Source organism: Anas acuta, chromosome Z (genome assembly GCF_963932015.1).
Source record: "Anas acuta chromosome Z, bAnaAcu1.1, whole genome shotgun sequence".
Classification (NCBI taxonomy): Eukaryota; Metazoa; Chordata; class Aves; order Anseriformes; family Anatidae; genus Anas; species Anas acuta.
In genome coordinates this window covers 4,131,277-4,152,196 of record NC_089017.1, presented here as the reverse complement: position 1 = coordinate 4,152,196, position 20,920 = coordinate 4,131,277, and the positions used below count along the sequence as shown (strand labels likewise).

The 20,920-nt window shown below is 56.7% G+C and overlaps 6 protein-coding genes across 10 annotated transcripts in view; 1 reads left to right on the top strand and 5 right to left on the bottom strand.

Annotated features, from left to right (window-relative positions):
* The window catches only part of LOC137847965 (ubiquitin-associated protein 2-like), a 113,780-nt gene that overhangs the window by 52,402 nt on the left and 40,458 nt on the right, over positions 1–20,920 (top strand). The window lies entirely within an intron of this gene.
* LOC137848337 (interferon-like) lies at positions 5–580 on the bottom strand. Its single transcript, XM_068667364.1, has one exon. It carries the CDS (start codon positions 578–580, stop codon positions 5–7), a length of 576 nt encoding a protein of 191 aa, XP_068523465.1.
* Positions 5,064–5,639, bottom strand: LOC137848394 (interferon-like). Its single transcript, XM_068667471.1, has one exon. It carries the CDS (start codon positions 5,637–5,639, stop codon positions 5,064–5,066), a length of 576 nt encoding a protein of 191 aa, XP_068523572.1.
* LOC137848154 (interferon) lies at positions 10,123–10,752 on the bottom strand. The gene has a single exon (XM_068667118.1). It carries the CDS (start codon positions 10,696–10,698, stop codon positions 10,123–10,125), a length of 576 nt encoding a protein of 191 aa, XP_068523219.1. The 5' UTR covers positions 10,699–10,752.
* On the bottom strand, positions 15,182–15,811 carry LOC137848156 (interferon). Its single transcript, XM_068667119.1, has one exon. The coding sequence runs from the start codon at positions 15,755–15,757 to the stop codon at positions 15,182–15,184; it is 576 nt and encodes a 191-aa protein (XP_068523220.1). The 5' UTR covers positions 15,758–15,811.
* On the bottom strand, positions 20,242–20,850 carry LOC137848153 (interferon). Its single transcript, XM_068667117.1, has one exon. The coding sequence runs from the start codon at positions 20,815–20,817 to the stop codon at positions 20,242–20,244; it is 576 nt and encodes a 191-aa protein (XP_068523218.1). The 5' UTR covers positions 20,818–20,850.

Sequence of the window (20,920 nt, the reverse complement as noted above, 5' to 3'; positions counted from 1 at the left end):
CCTCTTAGCGCATGGTGCGGGTGAGGCGGTGGATGCGCTGGAAGCAGGCGTGAGCCTCGAGGCGGACGTGGTCCCATGCGCAGGGGCTGTAGGTGTGGTTCTGGAGGAAGTGTTGGATGCAGCCGAAGTACTTGTTGATGCTGAGGTGAAGGTTGCGGGGCCCTCGCCTGTGGAGGCGCGCGGCGTCGGCTGGGAAGCAGCGCTCGAGGTGGTGGATGTGGTGCTGAAGCTGGTTGAGGAGGTCGTGGCGTGCGGTGTGGAGCCAGTGCGCGGGGGTGCTGGGGCTGCTGAGGGTGTCGAAGAGGTGTTGGAGGAGGTGGAGGGCGGTGTGTGCGGCTTGCTGCGTGTCGTTGGTGTCCAGGAGGGTGTCCGGGAAGGAGCAAGGCGCGTGTTGCTGCGGGCAGGGCTGTGTGGGGCTGGGAGCCATGTCGCGGAGGAGCTGGAGGCTGTCCCAGGCGAAGGCGCTGTTGTGGAGGCGCAGGGGGCTGCAGGAGAAGGCGTTGGCGGGAGGCGTGAAGAGGAGCAGGAGGGCCAGGGCGCTGTAGATGGCTGGTGGTGCTGGAGCTGATGGCCCAGGCATGGTGGCTCTTGGGTTGTGCTGGGCAAGAGCCTGTTGGGGCTGGGTGGTGCTGGTGCTCGGGGTGCTGGCGTGTGTCGAGCTTTATGCAGTGCGGCATCTTCCTTTCCCTTCGTCGCTTTCGTGTCATCGAGGTGCTTTCGGCTGTGGTTTTCAGTTTGGGGTGGTTGTGGTTTGAGGGGAAGTGTGTTGTTGGGGTTGCCCCGAGCACGGTGCGCGAGCTGTAGGTCCTTGGCTCGTGTTGTGATGGATATTTTTTGGCATATTTGGAGGCGGGGGAGTGAAAGTGGTTTTGAGAAGGCAATGCTGTGGGGAAAGGTGTGCCACAGATGTTGTGCTTGTTTCCTATTTCTGGTTTCCGTTTTGTTTTAAACGAGCATCTTTGCGTCATAGCTACACTGAAATTTCTCTTTCTGCCCAAGCCTTCTTTCACTTTGCAACGCCATAGTGTCAGGTTGCCTTCTTTGTACCACTAATGTTTTTCCTGTGGATTCCCTTGTATGTGTTGATGTTTCTCTGTCCTTAAGTATTGTGAAGTTTGGTTCTTCGATGGAACCTAAGGGAGTTATCTGGTGTTACCATTGCTTCGTGGTGGTAGTTTGAGAGGAGATTCTTGAGAAAGCTGCAGCTACCATGAGTCCTTCGCTCAGGCTAGTCTTCTGTGGACTGAACCAAGGTTGTTGGTGGTTTGGTGTGTAGGGAAGTGCGTTGGTGAGTTTCCCCCGAGCCTGGGACAGGTTTTGGAGGTCCTTGGCTTTTTTTTTGGTGTTTTGTTTTGTTTTTGTTTTTTTGATGAGTAGGTTGTGGTTAATCTGTCCTTAGTGTTTGTGTGGGGGATGTGAAAGTCTTGGGGAGAGGGTGCTGGCGCAGCTGTGCTGCGGATGTGCTTTTCGTAGTGTTTCCCTTTTGGCCTTGAGGGAGAGTAGTTGAGCGTTGGCCAAGAGTGCTCTTCCTTCCGAGGTGCACTTTCCCTATGTCATGGCCTAGTGTGAGGTTTGGGTTTTTTCTTCTTGGTCTTCTTTTGCCCGTGTGTTCCGTTTTTCCTTTCAGCTCAGTTGTTCATTGCAGGTTTCGATGTGTTTCCAGAGTGTGGGGTGTTGTGATCTGCTTGGTGCGAGTGCCTTGCTGTAGGCAGGAATTGTTGGGGGAGAGGTGTCCCTTGTGTTCCTGTGCTTAGAGTGTCCGTCTGGATGGAGCTTCCCAAAGGCGTCTGTGCCTTGTCCTTGGTTGGATCACCCGTATCTTGGGTTTGTGTTTGTGGTTGTTTTTTTTTTTTTTTTAGGATGGGGCGGGAGTTTGTGGTAGCATGTCCTGCAAATGAAAGGACCCCCAAGCATCATGGAGTCATTGAGGTTGGGGAAGACATCGAAGATCATGTAGCTGAACCCTTAAGCTTGTGTGAAAGTCCAGCAGTATCCCTTGCCATGAAGTCCTGAATGTAGGCGTTTCTTGAAGACCTGGAGGGATGGTAGCTCATCAAGTCCATCTTGAAGTGTGTGCAGAGAGGGCACTGCATTGTCTGTGGTGCTGTGCTTGTGTTGCTGGTTGTATTGGTCTTGTTTTTTGGTGGTCTGTCTTTCCCCTTTGTTTTGCTCTTGGTTATTTGTGAAGCAGTAGAAGGGCAAGGAGCTCTTTCCTCTGTCATGGCGTGTAGGCGTTTGTTGGTCCTTGTGGGAAGAAGGCTGTGAAGAAAGCTGTGAATGTGTCAGGAGGCAAGAAGAAGCGTAGAACCATGGTATATGGTGCGTGTGAAGGGGCCCTCCAGGATGGTGTAGTCCAAGTCGTGGGTCCGTGCAGGAGGAGCCCAAAGTGTGTATTTGTGAGAGCCTTGTCCAAGCAGTCCTTGAGGTCCGTGAGCACCTCCCTGTGGAGCGTGTTGCAGTGCCCAGCTACGTTCTCTGTGCAGAAGCTTTTCCGAAGAGGCAGCGTGAGCCTTCCTTGTGGCAGCTCGGTGCCGTTCACTGGGGTCCTGTGGCTGTCCCCAGAGAGCAGAGCTCAGGGCCTGCCCCTCTGCTCCCCTCGTGAAGGAGCCGCATGCCGGCATGAGGCCTGCTGTTGTTGGCTGAACAAAGTGAGGGACTTGATCCACTGCTCGCACATCTTGCCCTCTGGACCTCTGCAGGTCTCCGTTTCCCTCCTTTGGAAGTTCTCCAATAGCTTTATGCCCTTGTTTTGTGGTACCCAGAAGTGCAGAGGGTGCTGGAGGTGAGGCTGCCCCAGAGCAGAGTGGGACAATCCCTTCCCTGGCTGGGCCTGGGGCCGCCTAGGAAATGGCTGGCCCTTTTGTCTGCCAGGGCATGCTGCTGGCTCCTCTTGCACTTGGTGTTGACCCAAAGGCTGAGATGTGTTTCTGTGGGGCCGCTGTCCGGCCTGTGTTCCCCCCCGTGTGTCCGTGAAGGCAGGGTTGCCCCGTCCCCGGTGCAGCCCAAGGCAGCGCTTGGTCTTGGTGCCCGTGAGGTGGTTGGCGAGTGCCCAGCCCTCTGGTTTGCCAAGAGGTGCGTGCGAGGGCTCTGTGTCCTTGCGGGAGTGCGTGCCTCCTGCGAGTGTAGTGTTGTTGGCTAAGTCACTCGTTCTGCCTTTGAGTCCTGCATCCAGGTTGTTCATGAAGGCACGTGAGAGAGCCGTCCCTGAAATGTCGGCCTAGGGCATCCCGTTAGTGACTGGCTGCCAGCCTGCTGTAAGGCCGTTTAGTGTAAGCCTCTGAGGCCGCCTTGTCTGGGGGTTGCTGTCCTCTCGTCCTGTGTACTCGTGGAGCAGTTTGCTGTCCATTTTGTCCGGAAGGCTACTGTGAGAGGAAGTATGGAAAGCTTTGCTGAAGTGAGTGACACAGTCACGGAATGTGAGGGATAGAAGGGACCTTGACCGATCATCTAGTCTGTTCCCGCTGCCGGAGCAGGAAGACTGAGATCACGTCGCACAGGAGCGCATCCAGGCAGGTTGTGAATGTCTCCAGAGAAGGGGACTCCACAACTCCCGTGGTCAGCCTGTTCCAGTGCTCCGCGAGCCTCACGGTGAAGAAGTTTTGTCTCATACTGACACGGAACGTGAGGTGTAACGTGAATATTCCAGCTTGCACCCATTGCTCCTTGTCCTATGTGTAGATAGAGCCTGGCTCCATCCTCCTGACACTCGTCCTTCCCGCATTGACAAAGATGAATAAGGTCACCCCCGAGTGTGCTCCTCTCCAAGCTGAAGAGAGCGAGCTGCCTCAGCCGTTTTTGGTAAGGGAGATGCTCCAGTCCCTTCATGGTCCTCGTGGCTCTGTGCTGGACTCTCTCAAGCAGTTGCGTGTCCTTAGTTGAAGTAAGGGTCTGAGAACCGCAGAGCATATTCCAGATGTGGTCTCAGCAGGGCAGAGTAGAGGGGGAGGAGAGCCTCTCTCAACCTGATAAGCACAGCCCTTGTAATACGCCCCAGGATGCCTTTGGCCTTGTTGGCCACAAGCACACAACCCCAAGCTGGCTGGTGGTCATCGTGCTGTCCAGCAGGACCCGCGGGTCCGTTTCCCCTTCGCTGCTCTCCAGCACGACAGTCCCCAAGTTGTGGTGGTGTGTGGAGCTGTGCTTGCCCAGCTGCAGGACTGTCCACCTGCCCGTGTTCTATTTCATTAAATTTCTCCCCAGCAAGGTGAAAAGATGAGGTTGGGTGGTGTGCCTTGGTGAGGGATGTGCGTAATGTTGTCCCGAGAGGAGAAGCTTGAGTGACAGAGGAGATTCCTGTCGTGCAGCCGTGTTGGCTGTGAGCAGTGAGTGTGTCGTGCCCGCGAGCGTGCCGTGCGCCTGGCCAGGCGCGAAGGCCACGCTGCTCCCTGGCCGTGTGGGTCGGGGTAGGAGAGCGGGCAGCGGGCTGTGGAGGGGCTTGTTGTCTGAGGAGCGGAGCGCTGGGTTTTGGGTGGTGTTGGTGAGGGCGTCAGTGGCGTGGCGGAGGGAGAGGTTTGCGGTGGCTGAAGCTGTGGAGGTTGTAGGAGAGGAGGAGAGCGAGAGCGAGCTGTGCCTGCTGTGCTGACGGAGGCTGGGAGAAGGAAAGGAGAGAGGTGCTGAGTGTGTGGGGGTGGTGGCTGCGAGGGCGTGGGGGGAGAGAGAGAGGGAGAGGGACTGTTGGCAGAGGTGTCCCGGGCTGGGCCAGGCCGGGAGAGGAGTGAGCGAGACGAGTGTGGTTGGTGGGGTTCTCCCGAGATGGTTGAGTGGAAGCGCCTGAGCACTGGAGGGCTAAGCAGAAGCGTAAGGCTGGAGCTGAGGGCATTGTCCAGATGCCCCCGGGCCAGAGAGAGGGCTGCCGTAGGACTGGGCAGGTTCTTAGAAAAGGTCTTTATTTGTTTTGCATAAATAGTTACTAATAAATAGATGAGAGGCATGGTTGAAATAAATAGTTAAATAAGGAGGGGGTGGGTGGTGTTGGCCACTGGGCTCCGGTCAGTTCTTGTCAGCGTCCCTGTGTGGTGGGCGAAGGGAGGCATGAGGGCAGAGGTGCGCGTGTGGGGCTCCTCTTAGCGCATGGTGCGGGTGAGGCGGTGGATGCGCTGGAAGCAGGCGTGAGCCTCGAGGCGGACGTGGTCCCATGCGCAGGGGCTGTAGGTGTGGTTCTGGAGGAAGTGTTGGATGCAGCCGAAGTACTTGTTGATGCTGAGGTGAAGGTTGCGGGGCCCTCGCCTGTGGAGGCGCGCGGCGTCGGCTGGGAAGCAGCGCTCGAGGTGGTGGATGTGGTGCTGAAGCTGGTTGAGGAGGTCGTGGCGTGCGGTGTGGAGCCAGTGCGCGGGGGTGCTGGGGCTGCTGAGGGTGTCGAAGAGGTGTTGGAGGAGGTGGAGGGCGGTGTGTGCGGCTTGCTGCGTGTCGTTGGTGTCCAGGAGGGTGTCCGGGAAGGAGCAAGGCGCGTGTTGCTGCGGGCAGGGCTGTGTGGGGCTGGGAGCCATGTCGCGGAGGAGCTGGAGGCTGTCCCAGGCGAAGGCGCTGTTGTGGAGGCGCAGGGGGCTGCAGGAGAAGGCGTTGGCGGGAGGCGTGAAGAGGAGCAGGAGGGCCAGGGCGCTGTAGATGGCTGGTGGTGGTGGAGCTGATGGCCCAGGCATGGTGGCTCTTGGGTTGTGCTGGGCAAGAGCCTGTTGGGGCTGGGTGGTGCTGGTGCTTGGGGTGCTGGCGTGTGTCGAGCTTTATGCAGTGCGGCATCTTCCTTTCCCTTCGTCGCTTTCGTGTCATCGAGGTGCTTTCGGCTGTGGTTTTCAGTTTGGGGTGGTTGTGGTTTGAGGGGAAGTGTGTTGTTGGGGTTGCCCCGAGCACGGTGCGCGAGCTGTAGGTCCTTGGCTCGTGTTGTGATGGATATTTTTTGGCATATTTGGAGGCAGGGGAGTGAAAGTGGTTTTGAGAAGGCAGTGCTGTGGGGAAAGGTGTGCCACAGATGTTGTGCTTGTTTCCTATTTCTGGTTTCCGTTTTGTTTTAAACGAGCATCTTTGCGTCATAGCTACACTGAAATTTCTCTTTCTGCCCAAGCCTTCTTTCACTTTGCAACGCCATAGTGTCAGGTTGCCTTCTTTGTACCACTAATGTTTTTCCTGTGGATTCCCTTGTATGTGTTGATGTTTCTCTGTCCTTAAGTATTGTGAAGTTTGGTTCTTCGATGGAACCTAAGGGAGTTATCTGGTGTTACCATTGCTTCGTGGTGGTAGTTTGAGAGGAGATTCTTGAGAAAGCTGCAGCTACCATGAGTCCTTCGCTCAGGCTAGTCTTCTGTGGACTGAACCAAGGTTGTTGGTGGTTTGGTGTGTAGGGAAGTGCGTTGGTGAGTTTCCCCCGAGCCTGGGACAGGTTTTGGAGGTCCTTGGCTTTTTTTTGGTGTTTTGTTTTGTTTTTGTTTTTTTGATGAGGAGGTTGTGGTTAATCTGTCCTTAGTGTTTGTGTGGGGGATGTGAAAGTCTTGGGGAGAGGGTGCTGGCGCAGCTGTGCTGCGGATGTGCTTTTCGTAGTGTTTCCCTTTTGGCCTTGAGGGAGAGTAGTTGAGCGTTGGCCAAGAGTGCTCTTCCTTCCGAGGTGCACTTTCCCTATGTCATGGCCTAGTGTGAGGTTTGGGTTTTTTCTTCTTGGTCTTCTTTTGCCCGTGTGTTCCGTTTTTCCTTTCAGCTCAGTTGTTCATTGCAGGTTTCGATGTGTTTCCGGAGTGTGGGGTGTTGTGATCTGCTTGGTGCGAGTGCCTTGCTGTAGGCAGGAATTGTTGGGGGAGAGGTGTCCCTTGTGTTCCTGTGCTTAGAGTGTCCGTCTGGATGGAGCTTCCCAAAGGCGTCTGTGCCTTGTCCTTGGTTGGATCACCCGTATCTTGGGTTTGTGTTTGTGGTTGTTTTTTTTTTTTTTTTTAGGATGGGGCGGGAGTTTGTGGTAGCATGTCCTGCAAATGAAAGGACCCCCAAGCATCATGGAGTCATTGAGGTTGGGGAAGACATCGAAGATCATGTAGCTGAACCCTTAAGCTTGTGTGAAAGTCCAGCAGTATCCCTTGCCATGAAGTCCTGAATGTAGGCGTTTCTTGAAGACCTGGAGGGATGGTAGCTCATCAAGTCCATCTTGAAGTGTGTGCAGAGAGGGCACTGCATTGTCTGTGGTGCTGTGCTTGTGTTGCTGGTTGTATTGGTCTTGTTTTTTGGTGGTCTGTCTTTCCCCTTTGTTTTGCTCTTGGTTATTTGTGAAGCAGTAGAAGGGCAAGGAGCTCTTTCCTCTGTCATGGCGTGTAGGCGTTTGTTGGTCCTTGTGGGAAGAAGGCTGTGAAGAAAGCTGTGAATGTGTCAGGAGGCAAGAAGAAGCGTAGAACCATGGTATATGGTGCGTGTGAAGGGGCCCTCCAGGATGGTGTAGTCCAAGTCGTGGGTCCGTGCAGGAGGAGCCCAAAGTGTGTATTTGTGAGAGCCTTGTCCAAGCAGTCCTTGAGGTCCGTGAGCACCTCCCTGTGGAGCGTGTTGCAGTGCCCAGCTACGTTCTCTGTGCAGAAGCTTTTCCGAAGAGGCAGCGTGAGCCTTCCTTGTGGCAGCTCGGTGCCGTTCACTGGGGTCCTGTGGCTGTCCCCAGAGAGCAGAGCTCAGGGCCTGCCCCTCTGCTCCCCTCGTGAAGGAGCCGCATGCCGGCATGAGGCCTGCTGTTGTTGGCTGAACAAAGTGAGGGACTTGATCCACTGCTCGCACGTCTTGCCCTCTGGACCTCTGCAGGTCTCCGTTTCCCTCCTTTGGAAGTTCTCCAATAGCTTTATGCCCTTGTTTTGTGGTACCCAGAAGTGCAGAGGGTGCTGGAGGTGAGGCTGCCCCAGAGCAGAGTGGGACAATCCCTTCCCTGGCTGGGCCTGGGGCCGCCTAGGAAATGGCTGGCCCTTTTGTCTGCCAGGGCATGCTGCTGGCTCCTCTTGCACTTGGTGTTGACCCAAAGGCTGAGATGTGTTTCTGTGGGGCCGCTGTCCGGCCTGTGTTCCCCCCCGTGTGTCCGTGAAGGCAGGGTTGCCCCGTCCCCGGTGCAGCCCAAGGCAGCGCTTGGTCTTGGTGCCCGTGAGGTGGTTGGCGAGTGCCCAGCCCTCTGGTTTGCCAAGAGGTGCGTGCGAGGGCTCTGTGTCCTTGCGGGAGTGCGTGCCTCCTGCGAGTGTAGTGTTGTTGGCTAAGTCACTCGTTCTGCCTTTGAGTCCTGCATCCAGGTTGTTCATGAAGGCACGTGAGAGAGCCGTCCCTGAAATGTCGGCCTAGGGCATCCCGTTAGTGACTGGCTGCCAGCCTGCTGTAAGGCCGTTTAGTGTAAGCCTCTGAGGCCGCCTTGTCTGGGGGTTGCTGTCCTCTCATCCTGTGTACTCGTGGAGCAGTTTGCTGTCCATTTTGTCCGGAAGGCTACTGTGAGAGGAAGTATGGAAAGCTTTGCTGAAGTGAGTGACACAGTCACGGAATGTGAGGGATAGAAGGGACCTTGACCGATCATCTAGTCTGTTCCCGCTGCCGGAGCAGGAAGACTGAGATCACGTCGCACAGGAGCGCATCCAGGCAGGTTGTGAATGTCTCCAGAGAAGGGGACTCCACAACTCCCGTGGTCAGCCTGTTCCAGTGCTCCGCGAGCCTCACGGTGAAGAAGTTTTGTCTCATACTGACACGGAACGTGAGGTGTAACGTGAATATTCCAGCTTGCACCCATTGCTCCTTGTCCTATGTGTAGATAGAGCCTGGCTCCATCCTCCTGACACTCGTCCTTCCCGCATTGACAAAGATGAATAAGGTCACCCCCGAGTGTGCTCCTCTCCAAGCTGAAGAGAGCGAGCTGCCTCAGCCGTTTTTGGTAAGGGAGATGCTCCAGTCCCTTCATGGTCCTCGTGGCTCTGTGCTGGACTCTCTCAAGCAGTTGCGTGTCCTTAGTTGAAGTAAGGGTCTGAGAACCGCAGAGCATATTCCAGATGTGGTCTCAGCAGGGCAGAGTAGAGGGGGAGGAGAGCCTCTCTCAACCTGATAAGCACAGCCCTTGTAATACGCCCCAGGATGCCTTTGGCCTTGTTGGCCACAAGCACACAACCCCAAGCTGGCTGGTGGTCATCGTGCTGTCCAGCAGGACCCGCGGGTCCGTTTCCCCTTCGCTGCTCTCCAGCACGACAGTCCCCAAGTTGTGGTGGTGTGTGGAGCTGTGCTTGCCCAGCTGCAGGACTGTCCACCTGCCCGTGTTCTATTTCATTAAATTTCTCCCCAGCAAGGTGAAAAGATGAGGTTGGGTGGTGTGCCTTGGTGAGGGATGTGCGTAATGTTGTCCCGAGAGGAGAAGCTTGAGTGACAGAGGAGATTCCTGTCGTGCAGCCGTGTTGGCTGTGAGCAGTGAGTGTGTCGTGCCCGCGAGCGTGCCGTGCGCCTGGCCAGGCGCGAAGGCCACGCTGCTCCCTGGCCGTGTGGGTCGGGGTAGGAGAGCGGGCAGCGGGCTGTGGAGGGGCTTGTTGTCTGAGGAGCGGAGCGCTGGGTTTTGGGTGGTGTTGGTGAGGGCGTCAGTGGCGTGGCGGAGGGAGAGGTTTGCGGTGGCTGAAGCTGTGGAGGTTGTAGGAGAGGAGGAGAGCGAGAGCGAGCTGTGCCTGCTGTGCTGACGGAGGCTGGGAGAAGGAAAGGAGAGAGGTGCTGAGTGTGTGGGGGTGGTGGCTGCGAGGGCGTGGGGGGAGAGAGAGAGGGAGAGGGACTGTTGGCAGAGGTGTCCCGGGCTGGGCCAGGCCGGGAGAGGAGTGAGCGAGACGAGTGTGGTTGGTGGGGTTCTCCCGAGATGGTTGAGTGGAAGCGCCTGAGCACTGGAGGGCTAAGCAGAAGCGTAAGGCTGGAGCTGAGGGCATTGTCCAGATGCCCCCGGGCCAGAGAGAGGGCTGCCGTAGGACTGGGCAGGTTCTTAGAAAAGGTCTTTATTTGTTTTGCATAAATAGTTACTAATAAATAGATGAGAGGCATGGTTGAAATAAATAGTTAAATAAGGAGGGGGTGGGTGGTGTTGGCCACTGGGCTCCGGTCAGTTCTTGTCAGCGTCCCTGTGTGGTGGGCGAAGGGAGGCATGAGGGCAGAGGTGCGCGTGTGGGGCTCCTCTTAGCGCATGGTGCGGGTGAGGCGGTGGATGCGCTGGAAGCAGGCGTGAGCCTCGAGGCGGACGTGGTCCCATGCGCAGGGGCTGTAGGTGTGGTTCTGGAGGAAGTGTTGGATGCAGCCGAAGTACTTGTTGATGCTGAGGTGAAGGTTGCGGGGCCCTCGCCTGTGGAGGCGCGCGGCGTCGGCTGGGAAGCAGCGCTCGAGGTGGTGGATGTGGTGCTGAAGCTGGTTGAGGAGGTCGTGGCGTGCGGTGTGGAGCCAGTGCGCGGGGGTGCTGGGGCTGCTGAGGGTGTCGAAGAGGTGTTGGAGGAGGTGGAGGGCGGTGTGTGCGGCTTGCTGCGTGTCGTTGGTGTCCAGGAGGGTGTCCGGGAAGGAGCAAGGCGCGTGTTGCTGCGGGCAGGGCTGTGTGGGGCTGGGAGCCATGTCGCGGAGGAGCTGGAGGCTGTCCCAGGCGAAGGCGCTGTTGTGGAGGCGCAGGGGGCTGCAGGAGAAGGCGTTGGCGGGAGGCGTGAGGAGGAGCAGGAGGGCCAGGGCGCTGTAGATGGCTGGTGGTGGTGGAGCTGATGGCCCAGGCATGGTGGCTCTTGGGTTGTGCTGGGCAAGAGCCTGTTGGGGCTGGGTGGTGCTGGTGCTCGGGGTGCTGGCGTGTGTCGAGCTTTATGCAGTGCGGCATCTTCCTTTCCCTTTGTCGCTTTCGTGTCATCGAGGTGCTTTCGGCTGTGGTTTTCAGTTTGGGGTGGTTGTGGTTTGAGGGGAAGTGTGTTGTTGGGGTTGCCCCGAGCACGGTGCGCGAGCTGTAGGTCCTTGGCTCGTGTTGTGATGGATATTTTTTGGCATATTTGGAGGCAGGGGAGTGAAAGTGGTTTTGAGAAGGCAATGCTGTGGGGAAAGGTGTGCCACAGATGTTGTGCTTGTTTCCTATTTCTGGTTTCCGTTTTGTTTTAAACGAGCATCTTTGCGTCATAGCTACACTGAAATTTCTCTTTCTGCCCAAGCCTTCTTTCACTTTGCAACGCCATAGTGTCAGGTTGCCTTCTTTGTACCACTAATGTTTTTCCTGTGGATTCCCTTGTATGTGTTGATGTTTCTCTGTCCTTAAGTATTGTGAAGTTTGGTTCTTCGATGGAACCTAAGGGAGTTATCTGGTGTTACCATTGCTTCGTGGTGGTAGTTTGAGAGGAGATTCTTGAGAAAGCTGCAGCTACCATGAGTCCTTCGCTCAGGCTAGTCTTCTGTGGACTGAACCAAGGTTGTTGGTGGTTTGGTGTGTAGGGAAGTGCGTTGGTGAGTTTCCCCCGAGCCTGGGACAGGTTTTGGAGGTCCTTGGCTTTTTTTTGGTGTTTTGTTTTGTTTTTGTTTTTTTGATGAGGAGGTTGTGGTTAATCTGTCCTTAGTGTTTGTGTGGGGGATGTGAAAGTCTTGGGGAGAGGGTGCTGGCGCAGCTGTGCTGCGGATGTGCTTTTCGTAGTGTTTCCCTTTTGGCCTTGAGGGAGAGTAGTTGAGCGTTGGCCAAGAGTGCTCTTCCTTCCGAGGTGCACTTTCCCTATGTCATGGCCTAGTGTGAGGTTTGGGTTTTTTCTTCTTGGTCTTCTTTTGCCCGTGTGTTCCGTTTTTCCTTTCAGCTCAGTTGTTCATTGCAGGTTTCGATGTGTTTCCGGAGTGTGGGGTGTTGTGATCTGCTTGGTGCGAGTGCCTTGCTGTAGGCAGGAATTGTTGGGGGAGAGGTGTCCCTTGTGTTCCTGTGCTTAGAGTGTCCGTCTGGATGGAGCTTCCCAAAGGCGTCTGTGCCTTGTCCTTGGTTGGATCACCCGTATCTTGGGTTTGTGTTTGTGGTTGTTTTTTTTTTTTTTTTTAGGATGGGGCGGGAGTTTGTGGTAGCATGTCCTGCAAATGAAAGGACCCCCAAGCATCATGGAGTCATTGAGGTTGGGGAAGACATCGAAGATCATGTAGCTGAACCCTTAAGCTTGTGTGAAAGTCCAGCAGTATCCCTTGCCATGAAGTCCTGAATGTAGGCGTTTCTTGAAGACCTGGAGGGATGGTAGCTCATCAAGTCCATCTTGAAGTGTGTGCAGAGAGGGCACTGCATTGTCTGTGGTGCTGTGCTTGTGTTGCTGGTTGTATTGGTCTTGTTTTTTGGTGGTCTGTCTTTCCCCTTTGTTTTGCTCTTGGTTATTTGTGAAGCAGTAGAAGGGCAAGGAGCTCTTTCCTCTGTCATGGCGTGTAGGCGTTTGTTGGTCCTTGTGGGAAGAAGGCTGTGAAGAAAGCTGTGAATGTGTCAGGAGGCAAGAAGAAGCGTAGAACCATGGTATATGGTGCGTGTGAAGGGGCCCTCCAGGATGGTGTAGTCCAAGTCGTGGGTCCGTGCAGGAGGAGCCCAAAGTGTGTATTTGTGAGAGCCTTGTCCAAGCAGTCCTTGAGGTCCGTGAGCACCTCCCTGTGGAGCGTGTTGCAGTGCCCAGCTACGTTCTCTGTGCAGAAGCTTTTCCGAAGAGGCAGCGTGAGCCTTCCTTGTGGCAGCTCGGTGCCGTTCGCTGGGGTCCTGTGGCTGTCCCCAGAGAGCAGAGCTCAGGGCCTGCCCCTCTGCTCCCCTCGTGAAGGAGCCGCATGCCGGCATGAGGCCTGCTGTTGTTGGCTGAACAAAGTGAGGGACTTGATCCACTGCTCGCACGTCTTGCCCTCTGGACCTCTGCAGGTCTCCGTTTCCCTCCTTTGGAAGTTCTCCAATAGCTTTATGCCCTTGTTTTGTGGTACCCAGAAGTGCAGAGGGTGCTGGAGGTGAGGCTGCCCCAGAGCAGAGTGGGACAATCCCTTCCCTGGCTGGGCCTGGGGCCGCCTAGGAAATGGCTGGCCCTTTTGTCTGCCAGGGCATGCTGCTGGCTCCTCTTGCACTTGGTGTTGACCCAAAGGCTGAGATGTGTTTCTGTGGGGCCGCTGTCCGGCCTGTGTTCCCCCCCGTGTGTCCGTGAAGGCAGGGTTGCCCCGTCCCCGGTGCAGCCCAAGGCAGCGCTTGGTCTTGGTGCCCGTGAGGTGGTTGGCGAGTGCCCAGCCCTCTGGTTTGCCAAGAGGTGCGTGCGAGGGCTCTGTGTCCTTGCGGGAGTGCGTGCCTCCTGCGAGTGTAGTGTTGTTGGCTAAGTCACTCGTTCTGCCTTTGAGTCCTGCATCCAGGTTGTTCATGAAGGCACGTGAGAGAGCCGTCCCTGAAATGTCGGCCTAGGGCATCCCGTTAGTGACTGGCTGCCAGCCTGCTGTAAGGCCGTTTAGTGTAAGCCTCTGAGGCCGCCTTGTCTGGGGGTTGCTGTCCTCTCATCCTGTGTACTCGTGGAGCAGTTTGCTGTCCATTTTGTCCGGAAGGCTACTGTGAGAGGAAGTATGGAAAGCTTTGCTGAAGTGAGTGACACAGTCACGGAATGTGAGGGATAGAAGGGACCTTGACCGATCATCTAGTCTGTTCCCGCTGCCGGAGCAGGAAGACTGAGATCACGTCGCACAGGAGCGCATCCAGGCAGGTTGTGAATGTCTCCAGAGAAGGGGACTCCACAACTCCCGTGGTCAGCCTGTTCCAGTGCTCCGCGAGCCTCACGGTGAAGAAGTTTTGTCTCATACTGACACGGAACGTGAGGTGTAACGTGAATATTCCAGCTTGCACCCATTGCTCCTTGTCCTATGTGTAGATAGAGCCTGGCTCCATCCTCCTGACACTCGTCCTTCCCGCATTGACAAAGATGAATAAGGTCACCCCCGAGTGTGCTCCTCTCCAAGCTGAAGAGAGCGAGCTGCCTCAGCCGTTTTTGGTAAGGGAGATGCTCCAGTCCCTTCATGGTCCTCGTGGCTCTGTGCTGGACTCTCTCAAGCAGTTGCGTGTCCTTAGTTGAAGTAAGGGTCTGAGAACCGCAGAGCATATTCCAGATGTGGTCTCAGCAGGGCAGAGTAGAGGGGGAGGAGAGCCTCTCTCAACCTGATAAGCACAGCCCTTGTAATACGCCCCAGGATGCCTTTGGCCTTGTTGGCCACAAGCACACAACCCCAAGCTGGCTGGTGGTCATCGTGCTGTCCAGCAGGACCCGCGGGTCCGTTTCCCCTTCGCTGCTCTCCAGCACGACAGTCCCCAAGTTGTGGTGGTGTGTGGAGCTGTGCTTGCCCAGCTGCAGGACTGTCCACCTGCCCGTGTTCTATTTCATTAAATTTCTCCCCAGCAAGGTGAAAAGATGAGGTTGGGTGGTGTGCCTTGGTGAGGGATGTGCGTAATGTTGTCCCGAGAGGAGAAGCTTGAGTGACAGAGGAGATTCCTGTCGTGCAGCCGTGTTGGCTGTGAGCAGTGAGTGTGTCGTGCCCGCGAGCGTGCCGTGCGCCTGGCCAGGCGCGAAGGCCACGCTGCTCCCTGGCCGTGTGGGTCGGGGTAGGAGAGCGGGCAGCGGGCTGTGGAGGGGCTTGTTGTCTGAGGAGCGGAGCGCTGGGTTTTGGGTGGTGTTGGTGAGGGCGTCAGTGGCGTGGCGGAGGGAGAGGTTTGCGGTGGCTGAAGCTGTGGAGGTTGTAGGAGAGGAGGAGAGCGAGAGCGAGCTGTGCCTGCTGTGCTGACGGAGGCTGGGAGAAGGAAAGGAGAGAGGTGCTGAGTGTGTGGGGGTGGTGGCTGCGAGGGCGTGGGGGGAGAGAGAGAGGGAGAGGGACTGTTGGCAGAGGTGTCCCGGGCTGGGCCAGGCCGGGAGAGGAGTGAGCGAGACGAGTGTGGTTGGTGGGGTTCTCCCGAGATGGTTGAGTGGAAGCGCCTGAGCACTGGAGGGCTAAGCAGAAGCGTAAGGCTGGAGCTGAGGGCATTGTCCAGATGCCCCCGGGCCAGAGAGAGGGCTGCCGTAGGACTGGGCAGGTTCTTAGAAAAGGTCTTTATTTGTTTTGCATAAATAGTTACTAATAAATAGATGAGAGGCATGGTTGAAATAAATAGTTAAATAAGGAGGGGGTGGGTGGTGTTGGCCACTGGGCTCCGGTCAGTTCTTGTCAGCGTCCCTGTGTGGTGGGCGAAGGGAGGCATGAGGGCAGAGGTGCGCGTGTGGGGCTCCTCTTAGCGCATGGTGCGGGTGAGGCGGTGGATGCGCTGGAAGCAGGCGTGAGCCTCGAGGCGGACGTGGTCCCATGCGCAGGGGCTGTAGGTGTGGTTCTGGAGGAAGTGTTGGATGCAGCCGAAGTACTTGTTGATGCTGAGGTGAAGGTTGCGGGGCCCTCGCCTGTGGAGGCGCGCGGCGTCGGCTGGGAAGCAGCGCTCGAGGTGGTGGATGTGGTGCTGAAGCTGGTTGAGGAGGTCGTGGCGTGCGGTGTGGAGCCAGTGCGCGGGGGTGCTGGGGCTGCTGAGGGTGTCGAAGAGGTGTTGGAGGAGGTGGAGGGCGGTGTGTGCGGCTTGCTGCGTGTCGTTGGTGTCCAGGAGGGTGTCCGGGAAGGAGCAAGGCGCGTGTTGCTGCGGGCAGGGCTGTGTGGGGCTGGGAGCCATGTCGCGGAGGAGCTGGAGGCTGTCCCAGGCGAAGGCGCTGTTGTGGAGGCGCAGGGGGCTGCAGGAGAAGGCGTTGGCGGGAGGCGTGAGGAGGAGCAGGAGGGCCAGGGCGCTGTAGATGGCTGGTGGTGGTGGAGCTGATGGCCCAGGCATGGTGGCTCTTGGGTTGTGCTGGGCAAGAGCCTGTTGGGGCTGGGTGGTGCTGGTGCTCGGGGTGCTGGCGTGTGTCGAGCTTTATGCAGTGCGGCATCTTCCTTTCCCTTTGTCGCTTTCGTGTCATCGAGGTGCTTTCGGCTGTGGTTTTCAGTTTGGGGTGGTTGTGGTTTGAGGGGAAGTGTGTTGTTGGGGTTGCCCCGAGCACGGTGCGCGAGCTGTAGGTCCTTGGCTCGTGTTGTGATGGATATTTTTTGGCATATTTGGAGGCAGGGGAGTGAAAGTGGTTTTGAGAAGGCAATGCTGTGGGGAAAGGTGTGCCACAGATGTTGTGCTTGTTTCCTATTTCTGGTTTCCGTTTTGTTTTAAACGAGCATCTTTGCGTCATAGCTACACTGAAATTTCTCTTTCTGCCCAAGCCTTCTTTCACTTTGCAACGCCATAGTGTCAGGTTGCCTTCTTTGTACCACTAATGTTTTTCCTGTGGATTCCCTTGTATGTGTTGATGTTTCTCTGTCCTTAAGTATTGTGAAGTTTGGTTCTTCGATGGAACCTAAGGGAGTTATCTGGTGTTACCATTGCTTCGTGGTGGTAGTTTGAGAGGAGATTCTTGAGAAAGCTGCAGCTACCATGAGTCCTTCGCTCAGGCTAGTCTTCTGTGGACTGAACCAAGGTTGTTGGTGGTTTGGTGTGTAGGGAAGTGCGTTGGTGAGTTTCCCCCGAGCCTGGGACAGGTTTTGGAGGTCCTTGGCTTTTTTTTTGGTGTTTTGTTTTGTTTTTGTTTTTTTGATGAGGAGGTTGTGGTTAATCTGTCCTTAGTGTTTGTGTGGGGGATGTGAAAGTCTTGGGGAGAGGGTGCTGGCGCAGCTGTGCTGCGGATGTGCTTTTCGTAGTGTTTCCCTTTTGGCCTTGAGGGAGAGTAGTTGAGCGTTGGCCAAGAGTGCTCTTCCTTCCGAGGTGCACTTTCCCTATGTCATGGCCTAGTGTGAGGTTTGGGTTTTTTCTTCTTGGTCTTCTTTTGCCCGTGTGTTCCGTTTTTCCTTTCAGCTCAGTTGTTCATTGCAGGTTTCGATGTGTTTCCGGAGTGTGGGGTGTTGTGATCTGCTTGGTGCGAGTGCCTTGCTGTAGGCAGGAATTGTTGGGGGAGAGGTGTCCCTTGTGTTCCTGTGCTTAGAGTGTCCGTCTGGATGGAGCTTCCCAAAGGCGTCTGTGCCTTGTCCTTGGTTGGATCACCCGTATCTTGGGTTTGTGTTTGTGGTTGTTTTTTTTTTTTTTTTTAGGATGGGGCGGGAGTTTGTGGTAGCATGTCCTGCAAATGAAAGGACCCCCAAGCATCATGGAGTCATTGAGGTTGGGGAAGACATCGAAGATCATGTAGCTGAACCCTTAAGCTTGTGTGAAAGTCCAGCAGTATCCCTTGCCATGAAGTCCTGAATGTAGGCGTTTCTTGAAGACCTGGAGGGATGGTAGCTCATCAAGTCCATCTTGAAGTGTGTGCAGAGAGGGCACTGCATTGTCTGTGGTGCTGTGCTTGTGTTGCTGGTTGTATTGGTCTTGTTTTTTGGTGGTCTGTCTTTCCCCTTTGTTTTGCTCTTGGTTATTTGTGAAGCAGTAGAAGGGCAAGGAGCTCTTTCCTCTGTCATGGCGTGTAGGCGTTTGTTGGTCCTTGTGGGAAGAAGGCTGTGAAGAAAGCTGTGAATGTGTCAGGAGGCAAGAAGAAGCGTAGAACCATGGTATATGGTGCGTGTGAAGGGGCCCTCCAGGATGGTGTAGTCCAAGTCGTGGGTCCGTGCAGGAGGAGCCCAAAGTGTGTATTTGTGAGAGCCTTGTCCAAGCAGTCCTTGAGGTCCGTGAGCACCTCCCTGTGGAGCGTGTTGCAGTGCCCAGCTACGTTCTCTGTGCAGAAGCTTTTCCGAAGAGGCAGCGTGAGCCTTCCTTGTGGCAGCTCGGTGCCGTTCGCTGGGGTCCTGTGGCTGTCCCCAGAGAGCAGAGCTCAGGGCCTGCCCCTCTGCTCCCCTCGTGAAGGAGCCGCATGCCGGCATGAGGCCTGCTGTTGTTGGCTGAACAAAGTGAGGGACTTGATCCACTGCTCGCACATCTTGCCCTCTGGACCTCTGCAGGTCTCCGTTTCCCTCCTTTGGAAGTTCTCCAATAGCTTTATGCCCTTGTTTTGTGGTACCCAGAAGTGCAGAGGGTGCTGGAGGTGAGGCTGCCCCAGAGCAGAGTGGGACAATCCCTTCCCTGGCTGGGCCTGGGGCCGCCTAGGAAATGGCTGGCCCTTTTGTCTGCCAGGGCATGCTGCTGGCTCCTCTTGCACTTGGTGTTGACCCAAAGGCTGAGATGTGTTTCTGTGGGGCCGCTGTCCGGCCTGTGTTCCCCCCCGTGTGTCCGTGAAGGCAGGGTTGCCCCGTCCCCGGTGCAGCCCAAGGCAGCGCTTGGTCTTGGTGCCCGTGAGGTGGTTGGCGAGTGCCCAGCCCTCTGGTTTGCCAAGAGGTGCGTGCGAGGGCTCTGTGTCCTTGCGGGAGTGCGTGCCTCCTGCGAGTGTAGTGTTGTTGGCTAAGTCACTCGTTCTGCCTTTGAGTCCTGCATCCAGGTTGTTCATGAAGGCACGTGAGAGAGCCGTCCCTGAAATGTCGGCCTAGGGCATCCCGTTAGTGACTGGCTGCCAGCCTGCTGTAAGGCCGTTTAGTGTAAGCCTCTGAGGCCGCCTTGTCTGGGGGTTGCTGTCCTCTCATCCTGTGTACTCGTGGAGCAGTTTGCTGTCCATTTTGTCCGGAAGGCTACTGTGAGAGGAAGTATGGAAAGCTTTGCTGAAGTGAGTGACACAGTCACGGAATGTGAGGGATAGAAGGGACCTTGACCGATCATCTAGTCTGTTCCCGCTGCCGGAGCAGGAAGACTGAGATCACGTCGCACAGGAGCGCATCCAGGCAGGTTGTGAATGTCTCCAGAGAAGGGGACTCCACAACTCCCGTGGTCAGCCTGTTCCAGTGCTCCGCGAGCCTCACGGTGAAGAAGTTTTGTCTCATACTGACACGGAACGTGAGGTGTAACGTGAATATTCCAGCTTGCACCCATTGCTCCTTGTCCTATGTGTAGATAGAGCCTGGCTCCATCCTCCTGACACTCGTCCTTCCCGCATTGACAAAGATGAATAAGGTCACCCCCGAGTGTGCTCCTCTCCAAGCTGAAGAGAGCGAGCTGCCTCAGCCGTTTTTGGTAAGGGAGATGCTCCAGTCCCTTCATGGTCCTCGTGGCTCTGTGCTGGACTCTCTCAAGCAGTTGCGTGTCCTTAGTTGAAGTAAGGGTCTGAGAACCGCAGAGCATATTCCAGATGTGGTCTCAGCAGGGCAGAGTAGAGGGGGAGGAGAGCCTCTCTCAACCTGATAAGCACAGCCCTTGTAATACGCCCCAGGATGCCTTTGGCCTTGTTGGCCACAAGCACACAACCCCAAGCTGGCTGGTGGTCATCGTGCTGTCCAGCAGGACCCGCGGGTCCGTTTCCCCTTCGCTGCTCTCCAGCACGACAGTCCCCAAGTTGTGGTGGTGTGTGGAGCTGTGCTTGCCCAGCTGCAGGACTGTCCACCTGCCCGTGTTCTATTTCATTAAATTTCTCCCCAGCAAGGTGAAAAGATGAGGTTGGGTGGTGTGCCTTGGTGAGGGATGTGCGTAATGTTGTCCCGAGAGGAGAAGCTTGAGTGACAGAGGAGATTCCTGTCGTGCAGCCGTGTTGGCTGTGAGCAGTGAGTGTGTCGTGCCCGCGAGCGTGCCGTGCGCCTGGCCAGGCGCGAAGGCCACGCTGCTCCCTGGCCGTGTGGGTCGGGGTAGGAGAGCGGGCAGCGGGCTGTGGAGGGGCTTGTTGTCTGAGGAGCGGAGCGCTGGGTTTTGGGTGGTGTTGGTGAGGGCGTCAGTGGCGTGGCGGAGGGAGAGGTTTGCGGTGGCTGAAGCTGTGGAGGTTGTAGGAGAGGAGGAGAGCGAGAGCGAGCTGTGCCTGCTGTGCTGACGGAGGCTGGGAGAAGGAAAGGAGAGAGGTGCTGAGTGTGTGGGGGTGGTGGCTGCGAGGGCGTGGGGGGAGAGAGAGAGGGAGAGGGACTGTTGGCAGAGGTGTCCCGGGCTGGGCCAGGCCGGGAGAGGAGTGAGCGAGACGAGTGTGGTTGGTGGGGTTCTCCCGAGATGGTTGAGTGGAAGCGCCTGAGCACTTGAGGGCTAAGCAGAAGCGTAAGGCTGGAGCTGAGGGCATTGTCCAGATGCCCCCGGGCCAGAGAGAGGGCTGCCGTAGGACTGGGCAGGTTCTTAGAAAAGGTCTTTATTTGTTTTGCATAAATAGTTACTAATAAATAGATGAGAGGCATGGTTGAAATAAATAGTTAAATAAGGAGGGGGTGGGTGGTGTTGGCCACTGGGCTCCGGTCAGTTCTTGTCAGCGTCCCTGTGTGGTGGGCGAAGGGAGGCATGAGGGCAGAGGTGCGCGTGTGGGGCTCCTCTTAGCGCATGGTGCGGGTGAGGCGGTGGATGCGCTGGAAGCAGGCGTGAGCCTCGAGGCGGACGTGGTCCCATGCGCAGGGGCTGTAGGTGTGGTTCTGGAGGAAGTGTTGGATGCAGCCGAAGTACTTGTTGATGCTGAGGTGAAGGTTGCGGGGCCCTCGCCTGTGGAGGCGCGCGGCGTCGGCTGGGAAGCAGCGCTCGAGGTGGTGGATGTGGTGCTGAAGCTGGTTGAGGAGGTCGTGGCGTGCGGTGTGGAGCCAGTGCGCGGGGGTGCTGGGGCTGCTGAGGGTGTCGAAGAGGTGTTGGAGGAGGTGGAGGGCGGTGTGTGCGGCTTGCTGCGTGTCGTTGGTGTCCAGGAGGGTGTCCGGGAAGGAGCAAGGCGCGTGTTGCTGCGGGCAGGGCTGTGTGGGGCTGGGAGCCATGTCGCGGAGGAGCTGGAGGCTGTCCCAGGCGAAGGCGCTGTTGTGGAGGCGCAGGGGGCTGCAGGAGAAGGCGTTGGCGGGAGGCGTGAGGAGGAGCAGGAGGGCCAGGGCGCTGTAGATGGCTGGTGGTGGTGGAGCTGATGGCCCAGGCATGGTGGCTCTTGGGTTGTGCTGGGCAAGAGCCTGTTGGGGCTGGGTGGTGCTGGTGCTCGGGGTGCTGGCGTGTGTCGAGCTTTATGCAGTGCGGCATCTTCCT